Source organism: Pecten maximus, chromosome 2, assembly GCF_902652985.1.
Source record: "Pecten maximus chromosome 2, xPecMax1.1, whole genome shotgun sequence".
Classification (NCBI taxonomy): domain Eukaryota; kingdom Metazoa; phylum Mollusca; class Bivalvia; order Pectinida; family Pectinidae; genus Pecten; species Pecten maximus.
In genome coordinates this window covers 1,032,212-1,057,557 of record NC_047016.1, presented here as the reverse complement: position 1 = coordinate 1,057,557, position 25,346 = coordinate 1,032,212, and the positions used below count along the sequence as shown (strand labels likewise).

At 39.6% G+C, this 25,346-nt stretch overlaps 3 protein-coding genes across 3 annotated transcripts in view; 2 read left to right on the top strand and 1 right to left on the bottom strand.

The window, feature by feature from the left end:
- The window catches only part of LOC117344219 (serine/threonine-protein kinase TNNI3K-like), a 48,982-nt gene extending 48,560 nt beyond the window's left edge, over positions 1 to 422 (bottom strand). The window contains exon 1 of the mRNA XM_033906893.1: positions 341 to 422. The gene's annotated coding sequence lies outside the window, so the exon portion shown is untranslated. The remainder of the gene's footprint in view (positions 1 to 340) is intronic.
- Positions 423 to 5,305: 4,883 nt separating this feature from the next.
- Positions 5,306 to 8,119, top strand: LOC117340325. The gene has a single exon (XM_033902093.1). The coding sequence runs from the start codon at positions 5,306 to 5,308 to the stop codon at positions 8,117 to 8,119; it is 2,814 nt and encodes a 937-aa protein (XP_033757984.1).
- Positions 8,120 to 21,350: 13,231 nt separating this feature from the next.
- Positions 21,351 to 22,456, top strand: LOC117344212. Its single transcript, XM_033906881.1, has 2 exons — positions 21,351 to 21,610; positions 22,098 to 22,456. Exons 1-2 carry the CDS (start codon positions 21,454 to 21,456, stop codon positions 22,286 to 22,288), a joined length of 348 nt encoding a protein of 115 aa, XP_033762772.1. The 5' UTR covers positions 21,351 to 21,453; the 3' UTR covers positions 22,289 to 22,456.
- The last annotated feature ends 2,890 nt before the right edge of the window (positions 22,457 to 25,346 follow it).

The following is a 25,346-nucleotide window of genomic DNA, read 5'->3' as shown; positions in this document are numbered from 1 at the left end:
TGTCAGGGCCAGGAAACTCGGGCTAGCACACAACCCCAGAACAGTCACAGCCGACTCTCCTGAAGGCTATTAAGTCTTCTTTTGCCCTTCCATATACAGCACACACCAACATACCGACATAGTCTTCCGTGCGACGAAAGAGGTCAGTTGACAGGTTGATGTAGCATATAGATGTAATTAAAAGTTTAACAGTTTATAGGCCTAACGTAACAAACAGATCGCTACCCCCTCTATATGACTCACAAACCTATAAATAAATATACGTCTGGGGTAAGCAACTTTTTACAATTCAGCAAAGTCTTATGCGATCCCGAATGTCGTTTAATACAGTTCTATTTACCTTGTTCAAAACTTTTCCTAAGTATCTCCCTCTTTTCTCTGCATCTTTTCTTACACCGGAAGTAACGACCGAGCACTCACAGGTCAAGGTCATCAATCGCCTAATGAAATTAAGGACTCGTGTGCTGTGAGCGTCATCCGTGAATATATCGGACTTAGACATTACAGTCATGTTAACTCTTAGATAATATCATGCTCTCAGTTTTGTTTTCATTAAACATATAAAAGACAGAAACTGTAACTTTCCATTTTAAAAGCACAGAAATATACCAAAAGGCACGTGGACCTTTAAAGACTGAGGTGGAGCCAGCATAACCTTCGATAGGCGTACGACTTTGTAAAAAAATATTCAATATCATCAAAAATGATTATATTTATGCTAATTAGTTGATATTAATAAATGACAGGTGCTGATCAGTAATTGGCAAGAAACTTTTTTATGAAAATTTGAGAAATTTAACGCAAAGTTGACTTGCCGACTAACGTTTGGTCTGAATGGTAACGCTCGTCCACAGGTACATGTAACCGTGTCGTTTGAATCAAGACACACCTGGAATAAGTCTACACATTTTAGCGACACACGTACATACGTCTGGTTAATTAACTTGCACGCCTTATTGGTGTGTAATGAAAAAATAAAAGATTTTAGAGAGCTATCTAAAATCTTGTTTTTTTGTTGTTCTTTGTTTGTTTTTATTATTATTTTTTTTTTGTGAAACATTTACAATGATGTCCATACTTATCTTTTTATATTCTGTTTATCATCCTAGGTCGGGCACCAACGGTTAGGTAGAACAAAGGGTCCTATTCTATCTGATGTACTGTTCTACTGACACACAGAGAAGCTGTCGACTACTGACACACAGAGAAACTGTCTACTACTGACACACAGAGAAGCTGTCGGATACTGACACACAGATAAACTGTCGACTACTGACACTAGGAGAAGCTGTCAACTACTGACACACAGATAAGCTGTCGGCTACTGACACACAGAGAAACTGTCGAATACTGACACACAGAGAAGCTGTCGGCTACTGACACACAGAGAAGCTGTCGACTTCTGACACACAGAGAAACTGTCGACTACTGACACACAGAGAAACTGTCGACTACTGACACACAGAGAAGCTGTCGACTACTGACACACAGAGAAGCTCTCGACTACTGACACACAGAGAAACTGTCGACTACTGACACACAGAGAAGCTGTCGACTACTGACACACAGAGAAGCTGTCGACTACTGACACACAGAGAAGCTATCGACTACTGACACACAGAGAAGCTGTCGACTACTGACACACAGAGAAGCTATCGACTACTGACACACAGAGAAACTGTCGACTACTGACACACAAAGAAGCTGTCGACTACTGAAACACAGAGAAACTGTCGACTACTGACACACAGAGAAATTGTCGGCTACTGACACACAGAGAAACTGTCGACTACTGACACACAGAGAAATTGTCGGCTACTGACACACAGAGAAACTGTCGACTACTGACACACAGAGAAACTGTCGACTACTGGCACACAGAGAAACTGTCGACTACTAACACACAGAGAAACTGTCGGTTACTGACACACAGAGAAACTGTCGACTACTGACACACAGAGAAGCTGTCGGCTATAGACACACAGAGAAACTGTCGGCTAATGACACAGAGAAGCTTTCAACTACTGACACACAGAGAAGCTGTCGGCTACTGACACACAGAGAAGTTGTTGGCTACTGACACACAGAGAAGTTGTCGACTACTGACACACAGAAAAGCTCTCGACTACTGACACACAGAGAAGCTCTCGACTACTGACACACAGAGAAACTGTCGGCTACTGACACACAGAGAAGCTGTCGACTACTAACACACAGGGAAACTGTCGACTTCTGACACACAGAGAAGCTACCGGCTACTGACACACAGAGAAGCCGTCGACTACTGACACACAGAGAAGCTGTCGACTACTGACACACAGAGAAACTGTCGAGCACTGACACACAAAGAAATTGTCGGCTACTGACACACAGAGAAGTTGTCGACTACTGACACACAGAGAAGATCTCGACTACTGACACACAGAGAAGCTCTCGACTACTGACACACAGAGAAACTGTCGGCTACTGACACACAGAGAAACTGTCGACTACTGACACACAGAGAAGCTGTCGACTACTGACACACAGAGAAACTGTCGACTACTGACACACAGAGAAGCTGTCGACTACTGACACACAGAGAAGCTATCGACTACTGACACACAGAGAAGCTGTCGACTACTGACACACAGAGAAACTGTCGACTACTGACACACAGATAAACTGTCGACTACTGACACTAGGAGAAGCTGTCGACTACTGACACACAGAGAAGCTGTCGATTACTGACACACATTGAAGCTGTCGACTACTGACACACAGAGAAACTGTCGACTACTGACACACAGGGAAACTGTCGACTACTGACACACAGAGAAGCTGTCGACTACTGACACACAGAGAAGCTGTCGACTACTGACACACAGAGAAACTGTCGGCTACTGACACACAGAGAAGCTATCGACTACTGACACACAGAGAAACTGTCGACTACTGACACACAAAGAAGCTGTCGACTACTGAAACACAGAGAAACTGTCGACTACTGACACACAGAGAAATTCTCGACTACTGACACACAGAGAAACTGTCGACTACCGACACACAGAGAAGCTGTCGACTACTGACACACAGAGAAGCTATCGACTACTGACACACAGAGAAGCTGTCGACTACTGACACACAGAGAAACTGTCGACTACTGACACACAGATAAACTGTCGACTACTGACACTAGGAGAAGCTGTCGACTACTGACACACAGAGAAGCTGTCGACTACTGACACACAGAGAAACTGTCGACTACTGACACACAGAGAAGCTGTCGACTACGGACACACAGAGAAACTGTCGACTACTGACACACAGAGAAGCTGTCGACCACTGACACACAGAGAAGTTGTCGGATACTGACACACAGAGAAGCTGTGGGCTACTGACACACAGAGAAGCTGTCGACTACTGACACACAGAGACACTGTCGACTACTGACACACAGATAAACTGTCGGCTATAGACACACCGAGAAACTGTCGACTACTGACACACAGAGAAGCTGTCGGATACTGCCACACAGAGAAGCTGTGGGCTACTGACACACAGAGAAGCTGTCGACTACTGACACACAGAGACACTGTCGACTACTGACACACAGAGACACTGTCGACTACGGACACACAGAGAAACTGTCGACTACTGACACACAGAGAAATTCTCGACTACTGACACACAGAGACACTGTCGACTACTGACACACAGAGAAGTTGTCGACTACTGACACACAGAGAAACTGTCGGCTATAGACACACAGAGAAACTGTCGACTACTGACACACAGAGAAGCTGTCGACCACTGACACACAGAGAAGTTGTCGGATACTGACACACAGAGAAGCTGTCGACTACTGACACACAGAGACACTGTCGACTACTGACACACAGAGACACTGTCGACTACGGACACACAGAGATGCTGTCGACTACTGACACACAGAGACGTTGTCGACTACTGACACACAGAGAAACTGTCGACTACTGACACACAGATAAGTTGTCGGATACTGACACACAGAGAAGCTGTCGACTACTAACACACAGGGAAACTGTCGACTTCTGACACACAGAGAAGCTACCGGCTACTGACACACAGAGAAGCCGTCGACTACTGACACACAGAGAAGCTGTCGACTACTGACACACAGAGAAACTGTCGAGCACTGACACACAAAGAAATTGTCGGCTACTGACACACAGAGAAGTTGTCGACTACTGACACACAGAGAAGATCTCGACTACTGACACACAGAGAAGCTCTCGACTACTGACACGCAGAGAAACTGTCGGCTACTGACACACAGAGAAACTGTCGACTACTGACACACAGAGAAGCTGTCGACTACTGACACACAGAGAAGCTGTCGACTACTGACACACAGAGAAACTGTCGACTACTGACACACAGAGAAGCTGTCGACTACTGACACACAGAGAAGCTATCGACTACTGACACACAGAGAAGCTGTCGACTACTGACACACAGAGAAACTGTCGACTACTGACACACAGATAAACTGTCGACTACTGACACTAGGAGAAGCTGTCGACTACTGACACACAGAGAAGCTATCGACTACTGACACACAGAGAAGCTGTCGACTACTGACACACAGAGAAACTGTCGACTACTGACACACAGATAAACTGTCGACTACTGACACTAGGAGAAGCTGTCGACTACTGACACACAGAAGCTGTCGATTACTGACACACATTGAAGCTGTCGACTACTGACACACAGAGAAACTGTCGAATACTGACACACAGGGAAACTGTCGACTACTGACACACAGAGAAGCTGTCGACTACTGACACACAGAGAAGCTGTCGACTACTGACACACAGAGAAACTGTCGGCTACTGACACACAGAGAAGCTATCGACTACTGACACACAGAGAAACTGTCGACTACTGACACACAAAGAAGCTGTCGACTACTGAAACACAGAGAAACTGTCGACTACTGACACACAGAGAAATTCTCGACTACTGACACACAGAGAAACTGTCGACTACCGACACACAGAGAAGCTGTCGACTACTGACACACAGAGAAGCTATCGACTACTGACACACAGAGAAGCTGTCGACTACTGACACACATTAAATATTCCCGCGTTTCGTCAGTATAGCGGGAATAATTTGTCTTGAACGACATCGTATTACTCGTGCTAGGCGCACGCTCCGCGGGAGCGGGTACACGTGTACATACCCGGGTACACGTGGTCGTGAGGTCACTTTCTAGCTGCCATCTCAGCAGGGCGGACACAGCTAAATTCGCTCCTATATACATGTACTCTAGAACATCATGGATCCAGGAATTAACAGACATATACAATCTACTGTCGATGAGGCACAATCAGCGTTGTTCTCTCGTTTGGACGTATTAATGTCAGAGAAGTTGGGTGAATTAGAGGCCAAAATCCATGCAAAACAGGTTGACATTTCCAATGTTCAGCGAGCGCAAATACGACAGGACATTATCGGTGTGGACAATCATAAATTCACTAAAAAGAGCTGCGAAGAGCAATTCAAGTTCAACCGGAAGGTCGCTTCTAAGTTACAAGAAGCTGATGAAATATCTCTACACGACCCTCAGGCCACCAAATCCCTTATTGCCAAAGGTATGGACTTGATTAATCATCGGCAAAAGCTTATCAAACTGGCCGACACGTCGGAGGCTGGATGGAAAGCCGTCGAGGAGTATATTTCTAATCCCCTCGCCTCGGACTCGGACGACGAGAAACGGATGGACCGGGCCCGGTCAAGAGCGGACCGTAAAATCAAGGCGGCTAAGCAAAAATCTACTAAATGGAGATCTCGATATTCGCCTTACCAACGTAGTACCTACTCAACCCCAGCCGAACACTCAGGACAATCGGACAAAGTGATCCCCGTCAGGACCCCTAGGCCTGGGGTGTGCTATGGTTGTGGAAGGGCCGGACATTGGAGGTCAGAGTGCCCAGCCATGTCAGCTGTTGGACCCAGCAACGGTCAAAAGATAAGTAGTATTTTTGATACTAAGCATGTTGAGCTTGACGTTATTTCTACCGTCTCGGCGGTTAGAGTAAAAAGGGCGATTTCGCCGTTTGGTAGATTGAATAAGTGTTTAGCTTATTGGAAAGGTACTGGCGCCAGCGATAGTGTTTTATCGGTAATAGCCGACGGTTATAAGTTGCCTTTTAAAGAAATCCCTCCAAATGTTCGTTTGAGAAACAATAAGTCTGCTCGTGACAATCTTCAGTTTGTTAACACGGAGGTTGAGAATTTACTGAGCATTGGCTGTATATCCGAGGTCAAAGTTCAGCCACGTGTTGTCAATCCTCTGACAGTAGCGTACAACCGGGCAGGTAAACCGCGTCTTGTCTTAGATTGTCGCCACATAAATGTGTTTCTCCACAAGTTCAAATTTAAATACGAGGATGCGAGGGTTGCTCGAGATTTGTTTCATCAAGGCGATTTTTTGTTCACTTTTGATTTAAAGTCAGCCTATCATCACATTGAAATTTATCCTGAACATAGAAATTTCTTAGGTTTCGAGGTCGAAATGGGCGGAGTCGCGCGACTCTTTGTATTTAACGTTCTCCCGTTTGGTATCTCTACGGCGGGTTATATATTCACAAAGGTCTTACGACAGGTAGTCAAGCACGTGCGTGGTCAAGGTCACAAACTAGTTATGTTTTTGGACGACGGCATTGGTGGTCATGGTACGGTAGGCGGGGCCAACGTAGCCAGTCAATGCGTAAAGAGATGTTTGAGAGATTACGGTTTCCTTATCGCGGACGAAAAGTGCCAATGGGAGCCATCCCAGGATGTCACGTGGCTCGGGTACACGTGGGCAATGATAGAAGGCGTGCTTAGAGTTTCCACCGACAGGGTTGACAGATTGGTGTCATTGTTGAAACACACTATGTCGTTAGTCTGTAGCAGAGGTCAACTGTTGTTCTCGGCCAGGTATATCGCCAGCATTGTAGGGCTGGTCATATCAATGCACAGTGTAATAGGATCGATGGTTCGATTGCGTACGCGTGAACTTAGCGCAAGTTTGTTGACGAGAGCCAGCTGGAATGCTGGAGTGTTTTTGAGCGCAGAGGCGCTGAACGAAATAGAATTTTGGCTTTCTAATGTACAAACTTTAAACGACAAAGGGTCGACATTGAGGGAGAGTAAAAAATGTTCAAAGGTAATTTGTACCGATGCCTCTGAGGTAGGTTACGGAGGTTTTGTTATCCCCTGTGTGGATCCTCTTATGGAGGGAGATGAAACACTTAGTGCCGAGGACACTGGTTATATGCATGAGGCATTGGCCTTGGCTGAAGGCGACGGTTTTATTCCAAGTGTGGAAAGGTTGTACGAGCATGGTGACTGCGTGGTCATGGGAACATGGGACAGTGACGAGCGCGTGCGTAGTTCCACGTGGAGAGAGTTGGAGGCAGCGAAGCGCGTATTGTTTACTACTATAGATCGGGTCAGAGGTCACAATGTCAGGTTATTCATGGATAACAAGGGCGCATGTACAATCGCTCGGGTGGGTAGCGGTAAAACACACTTACAGAAGGTCGCTATGGACATGCATAGGCTTACGTCCAGTAATAGTGTTAACCTGGTAACACAGTGGTTGCCCAGAAATAGCAATAAAACCGCTGATTTTCTCAGCAGATGTTCTGATTCCGATGATTGGTCTGTTCAGGCTTGGGTGTTTGGTGTTTGTGAGAAGAAGTGGGGACCACATGAAGTTGATCGTTTCGCTTCAGATTACAATAAAAAATGCACTCTTTTTAATTCCCGGTGGTGGTGTCCGGGTACGGAGGCTATTGACGCTTTTACCGTGTTCTGGGGGAGGGTAAACAACTGGTTAGTGCCCCCTCCCCGGCTTGTTTGTAAGATGTTTGACAAAATGAAGGCAGACCAGGCCTATGGGACATTAGTGGTTCCAGCTTGGCGTTCAGCAGCTTTCTGGCCTGTTTTATGTCAGGGGGACAAATTTGCTAGTTTTGTTAAAGATTACACCTCGTTATCGAAAAACAGGGTAACGATCGGTGGCAGGGGGAACAACGGGATTTTTGAGAAAGGTGTATTATCTTTCAACATGCTTGCACTACGATTAGATTTCCGTCATTGAACATGTTATATTTATGTATTGATTGTTATTCTTAACAGGCATAGGTCTGCGAGGATCTGTTGACAAGGCCGTCAGAGCTGCGGGGGTACCGGCGGAATCAGCGCTACACAATGTATCGCGTAATATGGCGGACAGGCTCCTGAATAGCAAAAGCGACAATACCAACAAGAAATACTTTGACACGTTTCGCAGGTGGGAACATTTTTGCTCTACGCATAGTTGCTGTGCGTTACCTGCTAATCCAGTGCATTTGGCTCTGTATTTGAATTATCTGTTGGACATGCGTTCCTCATTTTCCGTGATCTCTGCGACTGTGTACGCCATTAAATGGGTACATGACATCAACGGACAGTCTGATCCCACGACTAACAGTTTCGTTCGTAATTTGATGGAGTCTTCCAAAAGGACATCACGCAAGCCAGTCTGCAAAAAGGACCCAATTACTACGGACACTCTGATTCATTTATGTAACATGTTTTCTGATAGTAGGGATTTGCTCGTTATTCGGGACTTGTCAATGATTTTATTGTGTTTTTCTGGTTTTTTACGTTTTAATGAACTTAGCAATCTGCTGTGTTCGGATCTAAAAATATTCGATAGCCATTTCATTTTAGTGATCAGGAAAAGCAAAACCGACCAATACCGTCACGGTAGCGAAGTAGTTATCAGTAAGGGTCAGACATCGGCATGTCCCCACGCCATGATTCTCAAATATATAGAAATCGCGGGGATTGACCTTCAGTCAGATATATTTTTATTCAAGCCTATTTTCCGCTCCGGTTCAACGTGTAAGCTTATTCATAAGAACAAGTGAGTTACACGGGGGCCCGACAGGCCATTTCGAAGCGTTTGTCTTTAGTTTGTGACGTAAGAAATGTTGGATTGCACAGTTTGCGCGCTGGGGGCGCCACTGTCGCCGCGAATAACGGCGTGAATGACAGGTGCTTTAAGAGGCACGGTCGATGGAAGAGTGAAACTGCTAAGGATGGTTATGTCGCAGACTCGTTACAGGCAAGGTTAAAGGTGACCCAAAAGCTCGGTTTGTAAATATGTTTCATATTCAGTTAATAGGGTACGCGTTTTCAGCTTTTTAGTTAATTGATTAATTCTCGGTCTTCCTTTCCCTTTCTTTGTTATTTCTATTACACGGGCACGCTAGTACGGCAAATTTATATTTGCTTTTGAGTTGTATTTTTGGAAGTAGTGGAGTGAAGACTTAAATATTCCCGCGTTTCGTCAGTATAGCGGGAATAATTTGTCTTGAACGACATCGTATTACTCGTGCTAGGCGCACGCTCCGCGGGAGCGGGTACACGTGTACATACCCGGGTACACGTGGTCGTGAGGTCACTTTCTAGCTGCCATCTCAGCAGGGCGGACACAGCTAAATTTTTCATTTGATTTTTCCTGTTTTTCAAAAAATATGGAGTGTACATGTAATACAAATATCAATTGTATATATTTCCTCGATAACGCAGGTCCAGCGTTACCCCTAGGTACACCTGTAAGGGTATAATCGTTTTCCCGCCACCGCGGATACAGGTTTCCGGGGGCTATCTCCGGTTTTTCCTGGGCGCCAGGTGCATACTGATGACGGGGATATTGTATTTTACTATTCAAATAGTTTTCCAAAGTTTCATGTACATCTGTATCATGTTGTTTCAGAGGAGCGATATCGTTTGAGTACGGAATATTTGTACAAAAGATCGGTGTATATACATTAAACATGCATAATTTTGATTAAACGCCGACTGCTATTACACGGGCACGCTAGTACGGCAAATTTATATTTGCTTTTGAGTTGTATTTTTGGAAGTAGTGGAGTGAAGACGAGAAACTGTCGACTACTGACACACAGATAAACTGTCGACTACTGACACTAGGAGAAGCTGTCGACTACTGACACACAGAGAAGCTGTCGACTACTGACACACAGAGAAACTGTCGACTACTGACACACAGAGAAGCTGTCGACTACGGACACACAGAGAAACTGTCGACTACTGACACACAGAGAAGCTGTCGACCACTGACACACAGAGAAGTTGTCGGATACTGACACACAGAGAAGCTGTGGGCTACTGACACACAGAGAAGCTGTCGACTACTGACACACAGAGACACTGTCGACTACTGACACACAGATAAACTGTCGGCTATAGACACACCGAGAAACTGTCGACTACTGACACACAGAGAAGCTGTCGGATACTGCCACACAGAGAAGCTGTGGGCTACTGACACACAGAGAAGCTGTCGACTACTGACACACAGAGACACTGTCGACTACTGACACACAGAGACACTGTCGACTACGGACACACAGAGAAACTGTCGACTACTGACACACAGAGAAATTCTCGACTACTGACACACAGAGACACTGTCGACTACTGACACACAGAGAAGTTGTCGACTACTGACACACAGAGAAACTGTCGGCTATAGACACACAGAGAAACTGTCGACTACTGACACACAGAGAAGCTGTCGACCACTGACACACAGAGAAGTTGTCGGATACTGACACACAGAGAAGCTGTGGGCTACTGACACACAGAGAAGCTGTCGACTACTGACACACAGAGACACTGTCGACTACTGACACACAGAGACACTGTCGACTACTGACACACAGAGAAGTTGTCGACTACGGACACACAGAGATGCTGTCGACTACTGACACACAGAGAAGTTGTCGACTACTGACACACAGAGAAACTGTCGACTACTGACACACAGATAAGTTGTCGGATACTGACACACAGAGAAGCTGTCGACTACTGACACACAGAGAAGCTGTCGACTACTGACACACAGAGAAGCTGTCGACTACTGACACACAGAGAAGCTGTCGACTACTGACACACAGAGAAGCTGTCGACTACTGACACACAGAGAAACTGTCGACTACTGACACACAGAGAAGCTGTGGGCTACTGACACACAGATAAGCTGTCGACTACTGACACACTGAGAAGCTGTCGGCTACTGACACACAAAGAAACTGTCGACTACTGACACACAGAGAAGCTGTCGACTTCCGTCACACAGAGAAACTGTCGACTACTGACGTCCACTTTGTTGCACGGGTATAGGAGATGAATTCCATTTTTTATTCATTTGTAATAATTTTAACGTAATAGAGTTAAGACGCAAATATATTCCTGCCTACTTTTACAAAAAAAAAAAAAAAAAACCCAAACAATTATTATAAAATGAAAGGAATGTTTACAATCTTTAACTTAAAAAAACCTGTTAATAAACGTAAGCCTATATGTCCAAAAACTATGTAATATGTTATGATGACATCACAATAATTTAGTGGTACTGTTTTCCTTTTTGCATTCAGTATTTTCATCAGTTCTAGCTATATAACATTTTAAATGATTCCAATATTGTAAGAACACTACATGTATTAATATTGCCTGTCATGCTTGTAACATGAAAAAGTGACCTCTTGTTACACACGCGGTGTGTCGGAGTGAATAAAGAAATCTCGAAATCCTGAAATCTTGACACACAGAGAAGCTGTCGACGGCGCAAACCGTGGGGGATAATATATTGGTGTTTACTGTTGATGTTGACACAAGACACGCCAGGTAGGCAATTATAGTTTTCCGCCAAAAAAAAAAAAAGGTTAATAAAATGTCTGACATGAAATGTAGGATCAGAATTAGAATTTTAAATAACCTATCTATCTGTAGTATTCGGTGTTAGGCAGTCGGTGTTTGTTAGCTGTCTCCACCACTTCAGTTATCAAATATATATCGTAGCTGGTCCCAGCCCCTCGGTCACAGATCAGTTGTATCCCTGACAACAGGACAGTTGTTGTCTGATCCATGACCTGGGTATATTGTAGATGGTCCCAGCCCCTCGGTCACAGATCAGTTGTATCCCTGACCTGGGTATATTGTAGATGGTCCCAGCCCCTCGGTCACAGATCAGCTGTATCCCTGACAACAGGACAGTTGTTGTCTGATCCATGACCTAGCTGGGTATATTGTAGATGGTCCCAGCCCCTCGGTCACAGATCAGTTGTATCCCTGACAACAGAACAGTTGACCTGGGTATATATATATTGCTGGCCCCAGTCTCTCAACAAAAGATCAGTTGTTTGTTTGACAACAGGACAGTTGATGTCTGACAACAGGACAGGTGTTGTTGGGAGTTATGACCGGGGTACATTGTAAGTAGTCCCAGTCCCTCAGGCACAAGAATGATTTATCATTGCTATTGGGTTGGAGTGTTTTTTATGGCAAGCCAAGTTGTCATTGATTTAACCAAATTATATAAGATATCTTATAAACTTTATAAGATATCTAATAAAAGATATAAGAAAATTGAATAAGATATCTTATATATTATATGAGATGTCTTATATTTTTCTTATATATTATATAAGATATCTTATAAAGGAACTTATATAAGATATCTTATAAAGAAGGAGATTTAGATTTGAGATAATGAACTCTCCTCCACTCGATGAAGTAGCCGAGATGAAGCTGAAACTACATATAATGGTTTGAAACAGATTTCTTATAATATATCCTATAAAAGATGTAAGAAATCTATTTGATGAGATATCTTAAAAACTTTAAATAAGGTATCTTATAAACATATATGATATCTCATAAACATATGATATCTTACATAATTTGGTAAAATACTGGATCATCATTGCACCGAGAATGAATGACATCTTGGCTTGTCATAGTTTTTGACTTGCACTAACCAAAATTGAAACCCTGAAAGCACTACCAGTGTTGAACGTGTCTTGTCCTGAAAAGGCAATTACATCTACCGTGAAATGAGTTACGAAATTCGAAAATAGAAATTTAACAATAAAGTTAAAACAAATAAAAGAATAAGTCCACGACATTGTGCAAAACTGATATACAGATCCAGACCCCCTGTTTTTATTTTTATTAGTTCTCTCCGTTTAAATCGGCAGAGTGTATATTTTAACGAGTAAATACACGAATCTTACAGCGACACAGTTTAACATAATTGGCATTGCGGATGATCAGATAACTCCTGGCATTGTCAGTTATAGTGGTGCCGACCTCCATGTGTAATGAGACATGCCATTGTTACCAGTTGAAGAAGGAAGTATAAATCGTTTGTTATTTTGTAACAGTCCAGTTATTGGTCAAACCTGAAGTCGCTGACTGATGAGTTGTCATTACAGATACCTACAACACCTACATTGTATAAGGTAAGAAAGCACAATAATTTAATATCAGCTAGTACTGAAAACTTAATTCTATTGTCTACCAATTAAAAAACAACAAAATACCAACACTACATGTTGCCAACAATAACACGTGTATCTATTGTATGTTATTAACAGTTTTAAGTATCTTTACTTAACAAGCTGAAGTGAACGCAAAACTGCATGGAATCAACTAAGTATAAAGGTATGAAACGATTCTTTTCCTTTGGATTAAAAACTATTGTTACTAAACGTAAAACAGGAACTACACGTGTAAGTGTTACTACAGGTATAACAATGCTACTACAGGTATAATAATGTTACTACAGGTATAACAGTGTTACTACAGGTATAACAGTGTAACTACAGGTATAACAGTGTCACTACAGGTATAACAGTGTTACTACAGGTATAACAATGCTACTACAGGTATAACAATGTTACTACAGGTATAACAGTGTAACTACAGGTATAACAGTGTAACTACATGTATAACAGTGTTATTACAGGTATAACAGTGTTACTACAGGCATAACAGTGTAACTACAGGTATAACAGTGTTACTACAGGTATAACAGTGTAACTACAGGTATAACAGTGTTACTACAGGTGTAACAATGTTACTACAGGTATAAAAGTGTTACTGCAGGTATAACATTGTTGCTACAGGTATAACAGTGTAACTACAGGTATAACAGTGTTACTACAGGTATAACAGTGTTACTACAGGTATAACAATGCTACTACAGGTATAACAGTATTATTACAGGTATACCAATGCTACTACAGGTATAACAGTGTTACTACAGGTAGTATAGTGTTACTACAGGTATAACAGTGTTACTACAGGTAGCATAGTGTTACTACAGGTATAACAATGTTACTACAGGTATAACAGTGTTACTACAGGTATTACAATGTTACTACATGTATAACAATGTTACTACAGGTATAACAGTGTTACTACAGGTATTACAATGTTACTACAGGTATAACAGTGTTACTACAGGTATTACAATGTTACTACAGGTATAAAAGTGTTACTACAGGTAAAACAGTGTAACTACAGGTATAACAGTGTTACTACAGGTAGCATAGTGTTACTACAGGTATAACAGTGTTACTATATGTATAACAGTGTTACTACAGGTATAACAGTGTTATTACAGGTATAACAATGTAACTACAGGTATAACAGTGTTACTACAGGTATAACAGTGTTACTACAGGTATAACAGTGTTACTAGAGGTATAACAGTGTAACTACAGGTATAACAGTGTAACTACAGGTATAACAGTGTTACTACAGGTAGCATAGTGTTACTACAGGTATAACAGTGTTACTATATGTAAAACAGTGTTACTACAGGTATAACAGTGTTATTACAGGTATAACAATGTAACTACAGGCATAACAGTGTAACTACAGGTATAACAGTGTTACTACAGGTATAACAGTATTACTACAGGTATAACAGTGTAACTACAGGTATAACAGTGTAACTACAGGTAGCATAGTGTTACTACAGGTATAACAATGTAATTACAGGTATAACAGTGTTACTACAGGTATAACAGTGTAACTACAGGTATAACAGTGTAACTACAGGTATAACAGTATTACTACAGGTATAATAATGTTACTACAGGTATAACAGTGTTACTACAGGTATAACAGTGTAGCTACAGGTATAACAGTGTTACTACAGGTAGCATAGTGTTACTACAGGTATAACAGTGTTACTATATGTATAACAGTGTTACTACAGGTATAACAGTGTTATTACAGGTATAACAATGTAACTACAGGCATAACAGTGTAACTACAGGTATAACAGTGTTACTACAGGTATAACAGTATTACTACAGGTATAACAGTGTAACTACAGGTATAACAGTGTAACTACAGGTATAACAGTGTAACTACAGGTAGCATAGTGTTACTACAGGTATAACAATGTAATTACAGGTATAACAGTGTTACTACAGGTATAACAGTGTAACTACAGGTATAACAGTGTAACTACAGGTATAACAGTATTACTACAGGTATAATAATGTTACTACAGGTATAACAGTGTTACTACAGGTATAACAGTGTAGCTACAGGTATAACAGTGTTACTACAGGTATAACAGTGTAACTACAGGTATAACAGTGTTACTACAGGTATAACAGTGTTACTACAGGTATACCAGTGTAACTACAGGTATAACAGTGTTACTACAGGTGTAACAATGTTACTACAGGTGTAACAGTGTTACTACAGGTATAACAGTGTTACTACAGGTATAACAGTGTTACTACAGGTATAACAGTGGTACTACATGTATAACAGTGTAACTACAGGTATAACAATGTTACTACAGGTATAACAGTGTAACTACAGGTATAACAGTGTTACTACAGGTATGACAGTGTAACTACAGGTATAACAGTGTAACTACAGGTATAACAGTGTTACTACAGGTATAACAGTGTTACTACAGGTATAACAGTGTAACTACAGGTATAACAGTGTTACTACAGGTATGACAGTGTTACTACAGGTATAACAGTGTAACTACAGGTATAACAGTGTTACTACAGGTATAACAGTGTTATTACAAGTATAACAGTGTACCTACAGGTATAACAGTGTTACTACAGGTATAACAGTGTTACTACAGGTATAACAGTGTAACTACAGGTATAACAGTGTTACTACAGGTATAACAGTGTTACTAGAGGTATAACAGTGTTACTACAGGTATAACAGTGTAACTACAGGTATAGCAGTGTAAATACAGGTATAACAGTGTTCCTACAGGTATAACAGTGTAACTACAGGTATAACAGTGTAACTACAGGTAGCATAGTGTTACTACAGGTATAACAGTGTTACTATATGTATAACAGTGTTACTACAGGTATAACAGTGTTACTACAGGTATGACAGTGTAACTACAGGTATAACAGTGTAACTACAGGTATAACAGTGTTACTACAGGTATCATAGTGCAACTACAGGTATAACAGTGTTACTACAGGTATATCAGTGTTACTACAGGTATAACAGTGTAACTACAGGTATAACAGTGTTACTACAGGTATAACAGTGTTACTACAGGTATAACAGTGTAACTACAGGTATAACAGTGTTACTACAGGTATAACAGTGTTACTAGAGGTATAACAGTGTTACTACAGGTATAACAGTGTAACTACAGGTATAGCAGTGTAACTACAGGTATAACAGTGTTCCTACAGGTATAACAGTGTAACTACAGGTATAACAGTGTAACTACAGGTTGCATAGTGTTACTACAGGTATAACAGTGTTACTATATGTATAACAGTGTTACTACAGGTATAACAGTGTTACTACAGGTATGACAGTGTAACTACAGGTATAACAGTGTAACTACAGGTATACCAGTGTTACTACAGGTATCATAGTGCAACTACAGGTATAACAGTGTTACTACAGGTATATCAGTGTTACTACAGGTATAACAGTGTTACTACAGGTATAACAGTGCAACTACAGGTATAACAATGTTTCTACAGTATAACAATGTTACTAAATAACTTTATTATAATATTAATATTATACTATGCATTGTTACTATATCATAACATTGTTACCGTTGTCTAACATTGTTACTATAGTATATCAGTGTTACTATTGTATAACATTGTTACTATAGTATAACATTGTTACTAAATTATAACATTGTTACTATATTATACCATTGTTACTATATTATAACATTGTTACTGTTATTGCGTGTATAAATATTACTGCGTCGTATCTCTATACTTCCCATTTTAAGTGTCACATTTGGGCGTTAGTACAGTTATAAGGTAGAAATATGCATGTAATGGTATTTACTCAGCATGTATCTGGATTTTAAATGTTTAAAGAAATGCGATATTGCCATAGCTCGTTTTAGCAAAAAAATGACACCAATGTGTTCAAACATGTTCATGGTAAAACGAATTCGGCAGTTAAGTCCTTACAATACAGTTTAAATTATTCCTTAATTAGGGAAGTGAAAACATATCCTGTTAAAGTATACAACACACTTGAGCGAGTGTTGTTAAAAGACACCCCCTCCCACCTTATGATTGCCCATAACCTAAACTAGCTACAATATACATGTGTACGGCTATAAAGGTAACTAGTGTAAGTATCTAGGTTTTATTTTTACACTTGGTAGAATTGCCTAACAGAATCAATTGATATTAATGTTGGAGGATTATGGAATCTATATCGAAATTAAGCCCGTTTGACTGTTATACCATCTAACTGTGGAATGCATCAAGGTAGCTTACGTTTAACTTTGACTGTATATCTTCATCTAAGTCTTGAATCCCGGTGGTTTACGTTTTACTTTGACTGTATATCTTCATCTAAGTCTTGAATCCCGGTGGTTTACGTTTTACTTTGACTGTATATCTTCATCTAAGCCTTGAATCCCGGTGGTTTACGTTTAACTTTGACTGCATATCTTCATCTAAGCCTTGAATCCCAGTGGTTTACGTTTTACTTTGACTGTATATCTTCATCTAAGCCTTGAATCCCGATGGTTTACGTTTTACTTTGACTGTATATCTTCATCTAAGCCTTGAATCCCGGTAGTTTACGTTTTACTTTGACTGTACAGTTTATATCTTCATCTAAGCCTTGAATCCCGTTGGTTTACGTTTTACTTTGACTGTATATCTTCATCTTAGTCTTGAATCCCAGTGGTTTACGTTTTACTTTGACTGTACAGTTTATATCTTCATCTAAGCCTTGAATCCCGATGGTTTACGTTTTACTTTGAATGTATATCTTCATCTAAGTCTTGAATCCCAGTGGTTTACGTTTTACTTTGACTGTACAGTTTATATCTTCATCTAAGCCTTGAATCCCGGTGGTTTACGTTTTACTTTGACTGTATATCTTCATCTAAGCCTTGAATCCCAGTGGTTTACGTTTTACTTTGACTGTATATCTTCATCTAAGCCTTGAATCCCGGTGGTTTACGTTTTACTTTGACTGTATATCTTCATCTAAGCCTTGAATCCCGGTGGTTTACGTTTTACTTTGACTGTATATCTTCATCTAAGCCTTGAATCCCGTTGGTTTACGTTTTACTTTGACTGTATATCTTCATCTAAGTCTTGAATCCCGGTGGTTTACGTTTTACTTTGAATGTATATCTTCATCTAAGCCTTGAATCCCAGTTGTTTACGTTTAACTTTGACTGTTAATGATGTTGGAATCACTAAATAGGGATATCGAGGCATGCTATAAGTAACTAGTTAATATTCCAAGGCTGTTTCGACAGATATGTAAATAACCACGGTCGGCTCCTGAGGACACCGCCATTTTTGTTCTGCTAAAGAGTATAATAAAACCTTCATCTAATAAAATTAACCTGGTCCATACCTCGAGCTCTGTTTGCTAAAAATTTACAGAAAAGAAAACCAAACAATCATAGGCTGTTAAATCTTGGCATACCCCATGATGTAATGGGCAGCCGTTTATTATCATGAGAAGCAAAATTAAACATTAATATTTTAGAATAACCAATAATTTTTTGCAAATGTGAGCGAGAACTACGCCATGCTGACCTTAAAGGTCAGCCCGCCACCCGAGTGTCTAGAAATGGAACGTTAACAAAGAAGTAAATAATTAATCCAGTTGCACTGCTCACAATTTGAACGATCTTTAAGATAATGGAAATAGACTCAATAATTTAAAGAAATGTTTAATGCTGCCATTGATTATGATTTTAGACATCTACAGTATATAGTGCGAATTATAGAAACTCGTTGGCAGACTGATAAAGACATCTCATACATCAAATACCGTTCCACCTTTTTGGGTTGTGACTGGAATATATAAAATGGACGAACGCATTCAGACATAAATGACTAGGTTGTTTCACATGATCTACCATTGCCGATACTGATGTCTATATTGTAGAATCTACAACATCGTGGCCATACCCCAGGCGTTATAAAATCGTAAAGCTACCAAACGATAAACAACTCATTTAATAAATTGCTTATTCAGTTGCTTATCCTTCGTCTTTTATCTTTCTCTATTATTTCTAGTGCCAGACAGGGTCTTTTTACATACATGAAAAACATGTCCCAGTTTTTTTTGTTTTTGTTTTTACCATTGGCATTCGGCATACAATGTACTTGTTGAAAACCAATCACAATTTTTGCGGATGACACTTCTCCTTTTTCCTCTGATTAAGCAAATAATGTTTTTTTTTTTTTTAATATTCAATGTTCTGCTGATAAGCGGTTGGTTAAGTCTTTTTTTCCGAACACTGAACTGGATCATATAAATGAAATGAATTTCGATGATGTACGTATTGAATGTGTAGGCCACCATAAGCATCTAGGAGTATTTATCGACAGATCAAATTGTCAGTGGCGATAGAAGGTAGAACTCAACAGTAAAACTGTAGCGAGACAATTAGGTGTCCTTACTAGTTGTTAATTAAATAGAATATATATAATTCATTTCAGAACATTGTTTTGAACGTAGGAACGGTTGTTCCATCGGTGATCCCGAAAGGTTAGATCAATAAGTTTGAAGCTTGCCGAATTTTCCATAGTCTATCTTCTTATACCAACAGACGTGATATGATTGCGTCGAAAATCCAAATATTCTTCAAAATACCTAATACTATTACTATCTGAACACCGTATCCAACTTGTTCTCAAACCTATTACTATCAATATTGTAAAAGCATATTAGAAACAGAATATGTTATCTATTAGAACTTCACACGAAATCTCACAACACTCCTAACCTAGCTCGAGTATAGCAAGCCGCTCGTCTTGTCGTTAATCGTACCCCAGACAGACGCGAAGATCGTTAACTCCAAATAAAACGTCCCTGGTAAAAACTGTATCAGTTGTCCTCAATGCCAGTGTTTTTGTCTGTAGTGGTGGATTTTATTTATAGTCAATGTGTTTTAATATTTCTGTGACATGTAGCGAGGTTTTTGTTTGTAGTGGTGGGTTTCGATTGTAGTCAATGTGTTTTAATATGTCTGTGACATGTAGCGAGGTTTTTGTCTGTAGTGGTGGGTTTTGATTGTAGTCAATATGTTTTAATTTTTCTGTGACATGTAGCGAGGTTTTTGTCTGTAGTGGTGGGTTTTGATTGTAGTCAATATGTTTCAATATTTCTGTGACATGTAGCGAGGTTTTTGTCTGTATTAGTGGGTTTTGATTATAGTCAATGTGTTTTAATATTTCTGTGACATGTAGCGAGGTTTTTTGCAGCCTCTTATGATCACTTTTTTATCCTTAGCATTACTAAACGAGTCATAAAAGGACCAAACAGCTGTCTGATGCAGCTTAAATCATTTTAGATTCGCTATCACAAAATTTGTTTGTAAAGGTGCCAATACCGGTGTAGCGTTTGTAAATTCTTTCTTTCTGTATAAACGGAAAGTTGTGATTTAATTAGACGTTTTTATTATACATATACTAATTGTATGTATACGGGAGATGTGTATAACCCAGATAGCATGACTACGTTGGGCCAACGTTGGCATATGGTTGTACGGTTGGCCAATGGTTGGCGTTGGTCATACAACGTTGGCCCGACGTTTGGCCCAACAACAACTTGTTTTACTCGACAGCAAGTGAAGATAAGTTGGGAACACTGCGTTGGCCCAACATTGGCCCCCTGTTAGTACATTTCAGTGCTGAATTACCTAGGTTCGTCCAACGTTGGTCCTACGTTGACCCGATGTTGTAAGCCCAAGCAGGTTTACAACAAATTCAAACAAAAGTGATTATCTGTAATCAAATTTGATATATATATTATCAATCATTTTTAAAAATACACTTCATAAGATTTTTTAATAGTGATTTTTTTTCAAAATCACTATATAATAAAATGTATTGTTTGCGTGAGAATAACTAATCATACATTAAAGTCTTTTATACTGTAGTAAAACAGGAACAAGGACATACATATTTTGGTAAATATTTTAGTGGCCGCTTTAAGGATACCATTTTCTATGCATGTTTACTGCCCACAAAACTGGGTCAGCGCTTCTCACAGCAAGGGTCGGACCAGTTCCCTTGGTAACCGTGACATCTGATACTAGGGATGGTCAAGCTGCCTGCAGATGTTACATTCTTATCAGGGACCTTGTCCGAGCTGTTCAACTGGTTGTACACAGTACACGTGCTATTTCGACTTACAAAGAAGATATTTGGATTAATCACGAAGAAGAAAGAGAGCATTTCTTTGATCAAAAGACAATGTAAGTAGGCTATATGATTTGCTTTTTAATTATATGTTTCAATTCCTGAAGTAATTTTAGTATATTAATTAATTCCACAAGACCACCTGCCGTACGTACACTACCGTACGTACACTTTTGCTTGCTAGATATCGGGGTCATAAAGTTTTCAGAATTTATTTTTCATTTCTTACACACACACACATATATACTAAGTATATTTATCTACAAAATTTGTGTAGCTGTTCCATGTTCAATGTCAGATCGTTTGTAATTCCCTTGTTTCTTGATAAAGGGGCAGATTGCCTCGAAAATACTTGTCTGTACTGTCGTTATTACTACTTGACAAATTTCATATATATATATAATCTATATATAATAATGTAAATTACTTTAATGCCATAATGCCATAACTGCAGAAATGTCCAGGTTAGCGATTCAGGCCATCTGTGCCGCTTGATTTTTACATTCTGTGTAGATTTGATATATTGTTTATTTATTCCAACAGCTACAGTAAGGAAGAACCGCCTGTGTGCGACAGCAACAGATTCGGAAATTGCAGCAATTGCAAAAGATTGGTTCAGATTTGTTTGTGATCGTGATGGTGGCAGGAAAAGGAGAGAGGAACAAAAAAGGACACAACAGGCAGCTACTGCAACTATCAATGCTGTGCTTAGTGACAATTCCGAACATGACTGATCTGGGACAGATAACTAAAATTAACATCTGATAATCATTTATCAGTTTTTACTCTTTATAATGATACATAACATACTGTATTTAAAACTGTTGATTGTAAAAGAGAATAATGTACATTTAATCACTGTATTGTCATCATATACAAATAAATTGTAAAGCACTTGCCAACATGACAACTGATTAATTTTTATGTTGCCAGCATTACACATAAGCATCACTTTATCTACTGTTTGTTACGTTGGGCCAGTGTTGGGCCTATGAAGGTGAAACCAATAGTTGGAAATACACACTTGAAACCAACGATGGGCCAACGTTGGCTATCTGACATACAATGTTGGTCCAACGATGGGCCAACATTGGCTATCTGACATACAATGTTGGTCCAACGATGGGCCAACACGTTGGGCCAACGATGGGCCGATGAGCAAAATTACATTGGGCCAACGTAGTTTGCCAACATTGGCCCTACGTAGTCAACATCTGTGGGCCAACGTTGGCCCAACGTAGTCATGCTATCTGGGAAGGCAAACCTTTCTGGCACGATATTCTAAAATTTCATTTTATTACAGAATAAAATGTGTGTATAGAGAAGAGTAGCGAGGAGTGCATTACGTCAGTGACGTTATTCCGTGCAATTCCAACATGACGGTCATCAACACAAACCCCCTGTTAAAGGGCCGCGGTACCAAGTTAGCGCACGCCTTATTTGTTTGTGTATCGCTCATCAGGGTAAGTACATCTGTAATTGGTTGTAAGTATCTACGTCTGTGATTGGTGGTATGTACCCACGTCTGTGATTGGTTGTATGTATCCACGTCTGTGATTGGTTGTATGTATCTACGTCTGTGATTGGTTGTATGTATCCACGTCTGTAATTGGTTGTATGTATCCACGTCTGTAATTGGTTGTATGTATCCACGTCTGTAATTGGTTGTATGTATCCACGTCTGTAATTGGTTGTATATATGTACCATATCTGTAACCTGATGAAGTTTTGGTCTGTGCATTGCCATACATACTGGTCTTTGATGGTATACAGAAATCCTTGTATTTATATACAAGAACTGTTTACTGCAGTTTGTTTTTATTGTTTTTTGCAGCTAATCGGGATTCTTTACATTATTGTTGGGATTGTGATGATCCGCAGAGATGGGGTTTTACAACACGCGACGTTCCCTTTGCTAAATCAATTTGTGGTTCACGGAATGCCTCTTGGAAACCTTTCATCAGGTCTTGTCTACGGCCTTTTCTTCATATTCCCGCTCCATACGATATTCGGAGTTCTGGGAATCCTGGGGGTCGTCTGTAACATCAAACGTTTGATTGCTGTAGTAAGTTCATAAATAAACGCAGACATATAACTGTTGATATTGTCTGATGAAGGTGAGAGAGCCACGTCACGTTCAACTCTCACATTGGTTGTGATATATACAAGTCTATACAAATCATACACTGACTGTGATATATACAAGTCTATACAAATCATACACTGACTGTGATATATACCAAAGTCTATACAAATCATACACTGACTGTGATATATACCAAGTCTATACAAATCATACACTGACTGTGATATATACCAAAGTCTATACAAATCATACACTGACTGTGATATATACCAAAGTCTATACAAATCATACACTGACTGTGATATATACCAAAGTCTATACAAATCATACACTGACTGTGATATATACCAAAGTCTATACAAATCATACACTGACTGTGACATATACCAGTCTATACAAATCATACACTGACTGTGATATATACCAAAGTCTATACAAATCATACACTGACTGTGATATATACCAAAGTCTATACAAATCATACACTGACTGTAATATATACAAGTCTATACAAATCATACACTGACTGTGATATATACCAAAGTCTATACAAATCATACACTGACTGTGATATATACAAGTCTATACAAATCATACACTGACTGTGATATATACCAAAGTTTATACAAATCATACACTGACTGTGATATATACCAAAGTCTATACAAATCATACACCGACTATGATATATACCAAAGTTTATACAAATCATACACTGACTGTGATATATACCAAAGTCTATACAAATCATACACTGACTGTGATATATACCAAAGTCTATACAAATCATACACTGACTGTGATATATACAAGTCTATACAAATCATACACTGACTGTGATATATACAAGTCTATACAAATCATACACTGACTGTGATATATACAAGTCTATACAAATCATACACTGACTGTGATATATACAAGTCTATACAAATCATACACTGACTGTGATATATACCAAAGTCTATACAAATCATACACTGACTGTGATATATACCAAAGTCTATACAAATCATACACTGACTGTGATATATACCAAAGTCTATACAAATCATACACTGACTGTGATATATACCAAAGTCTATACAAATCATACACTGACTGTGATATATACAAGTCTATACAAATCATACACTGACTGTGATATATACAAGTCTATACAAATCATACACTGACTGTGATATATACCAAAGTCTATACAAATCATACACTGACTGTGATATATACAAGTCTATACAAATCATACACTGACTGTGATATATACAAGTCTATACAAATCATACACTGACTGTGATATATACCAAAGTCTATACAAATCATACACTGACTGTGATATATACAAGTCTATACAAATCATACACTGACTGTGATATATACAAGTCTATACAAATCATACACTGACTGTGATATATATCAAAGTCTATACAAATCATACACTGACTGTGATATATACCAAAGTCTATACAAATCATACACTGACTGTGATATATACAAAAGTCTATACAAATCATAAACTGACTGTGATATATACAAGTCTACACAAATCATACAGTGACTGTGATATATACAAAGTCTATACAAATCATACACTGACTGTGATATATACCAAAGTCTATACAAATCATACACTGACTGTGATATATACCAAAGTCTATACAAATCATACACCGACTGTGATATATACCAAAGTCTATACAAATCATACA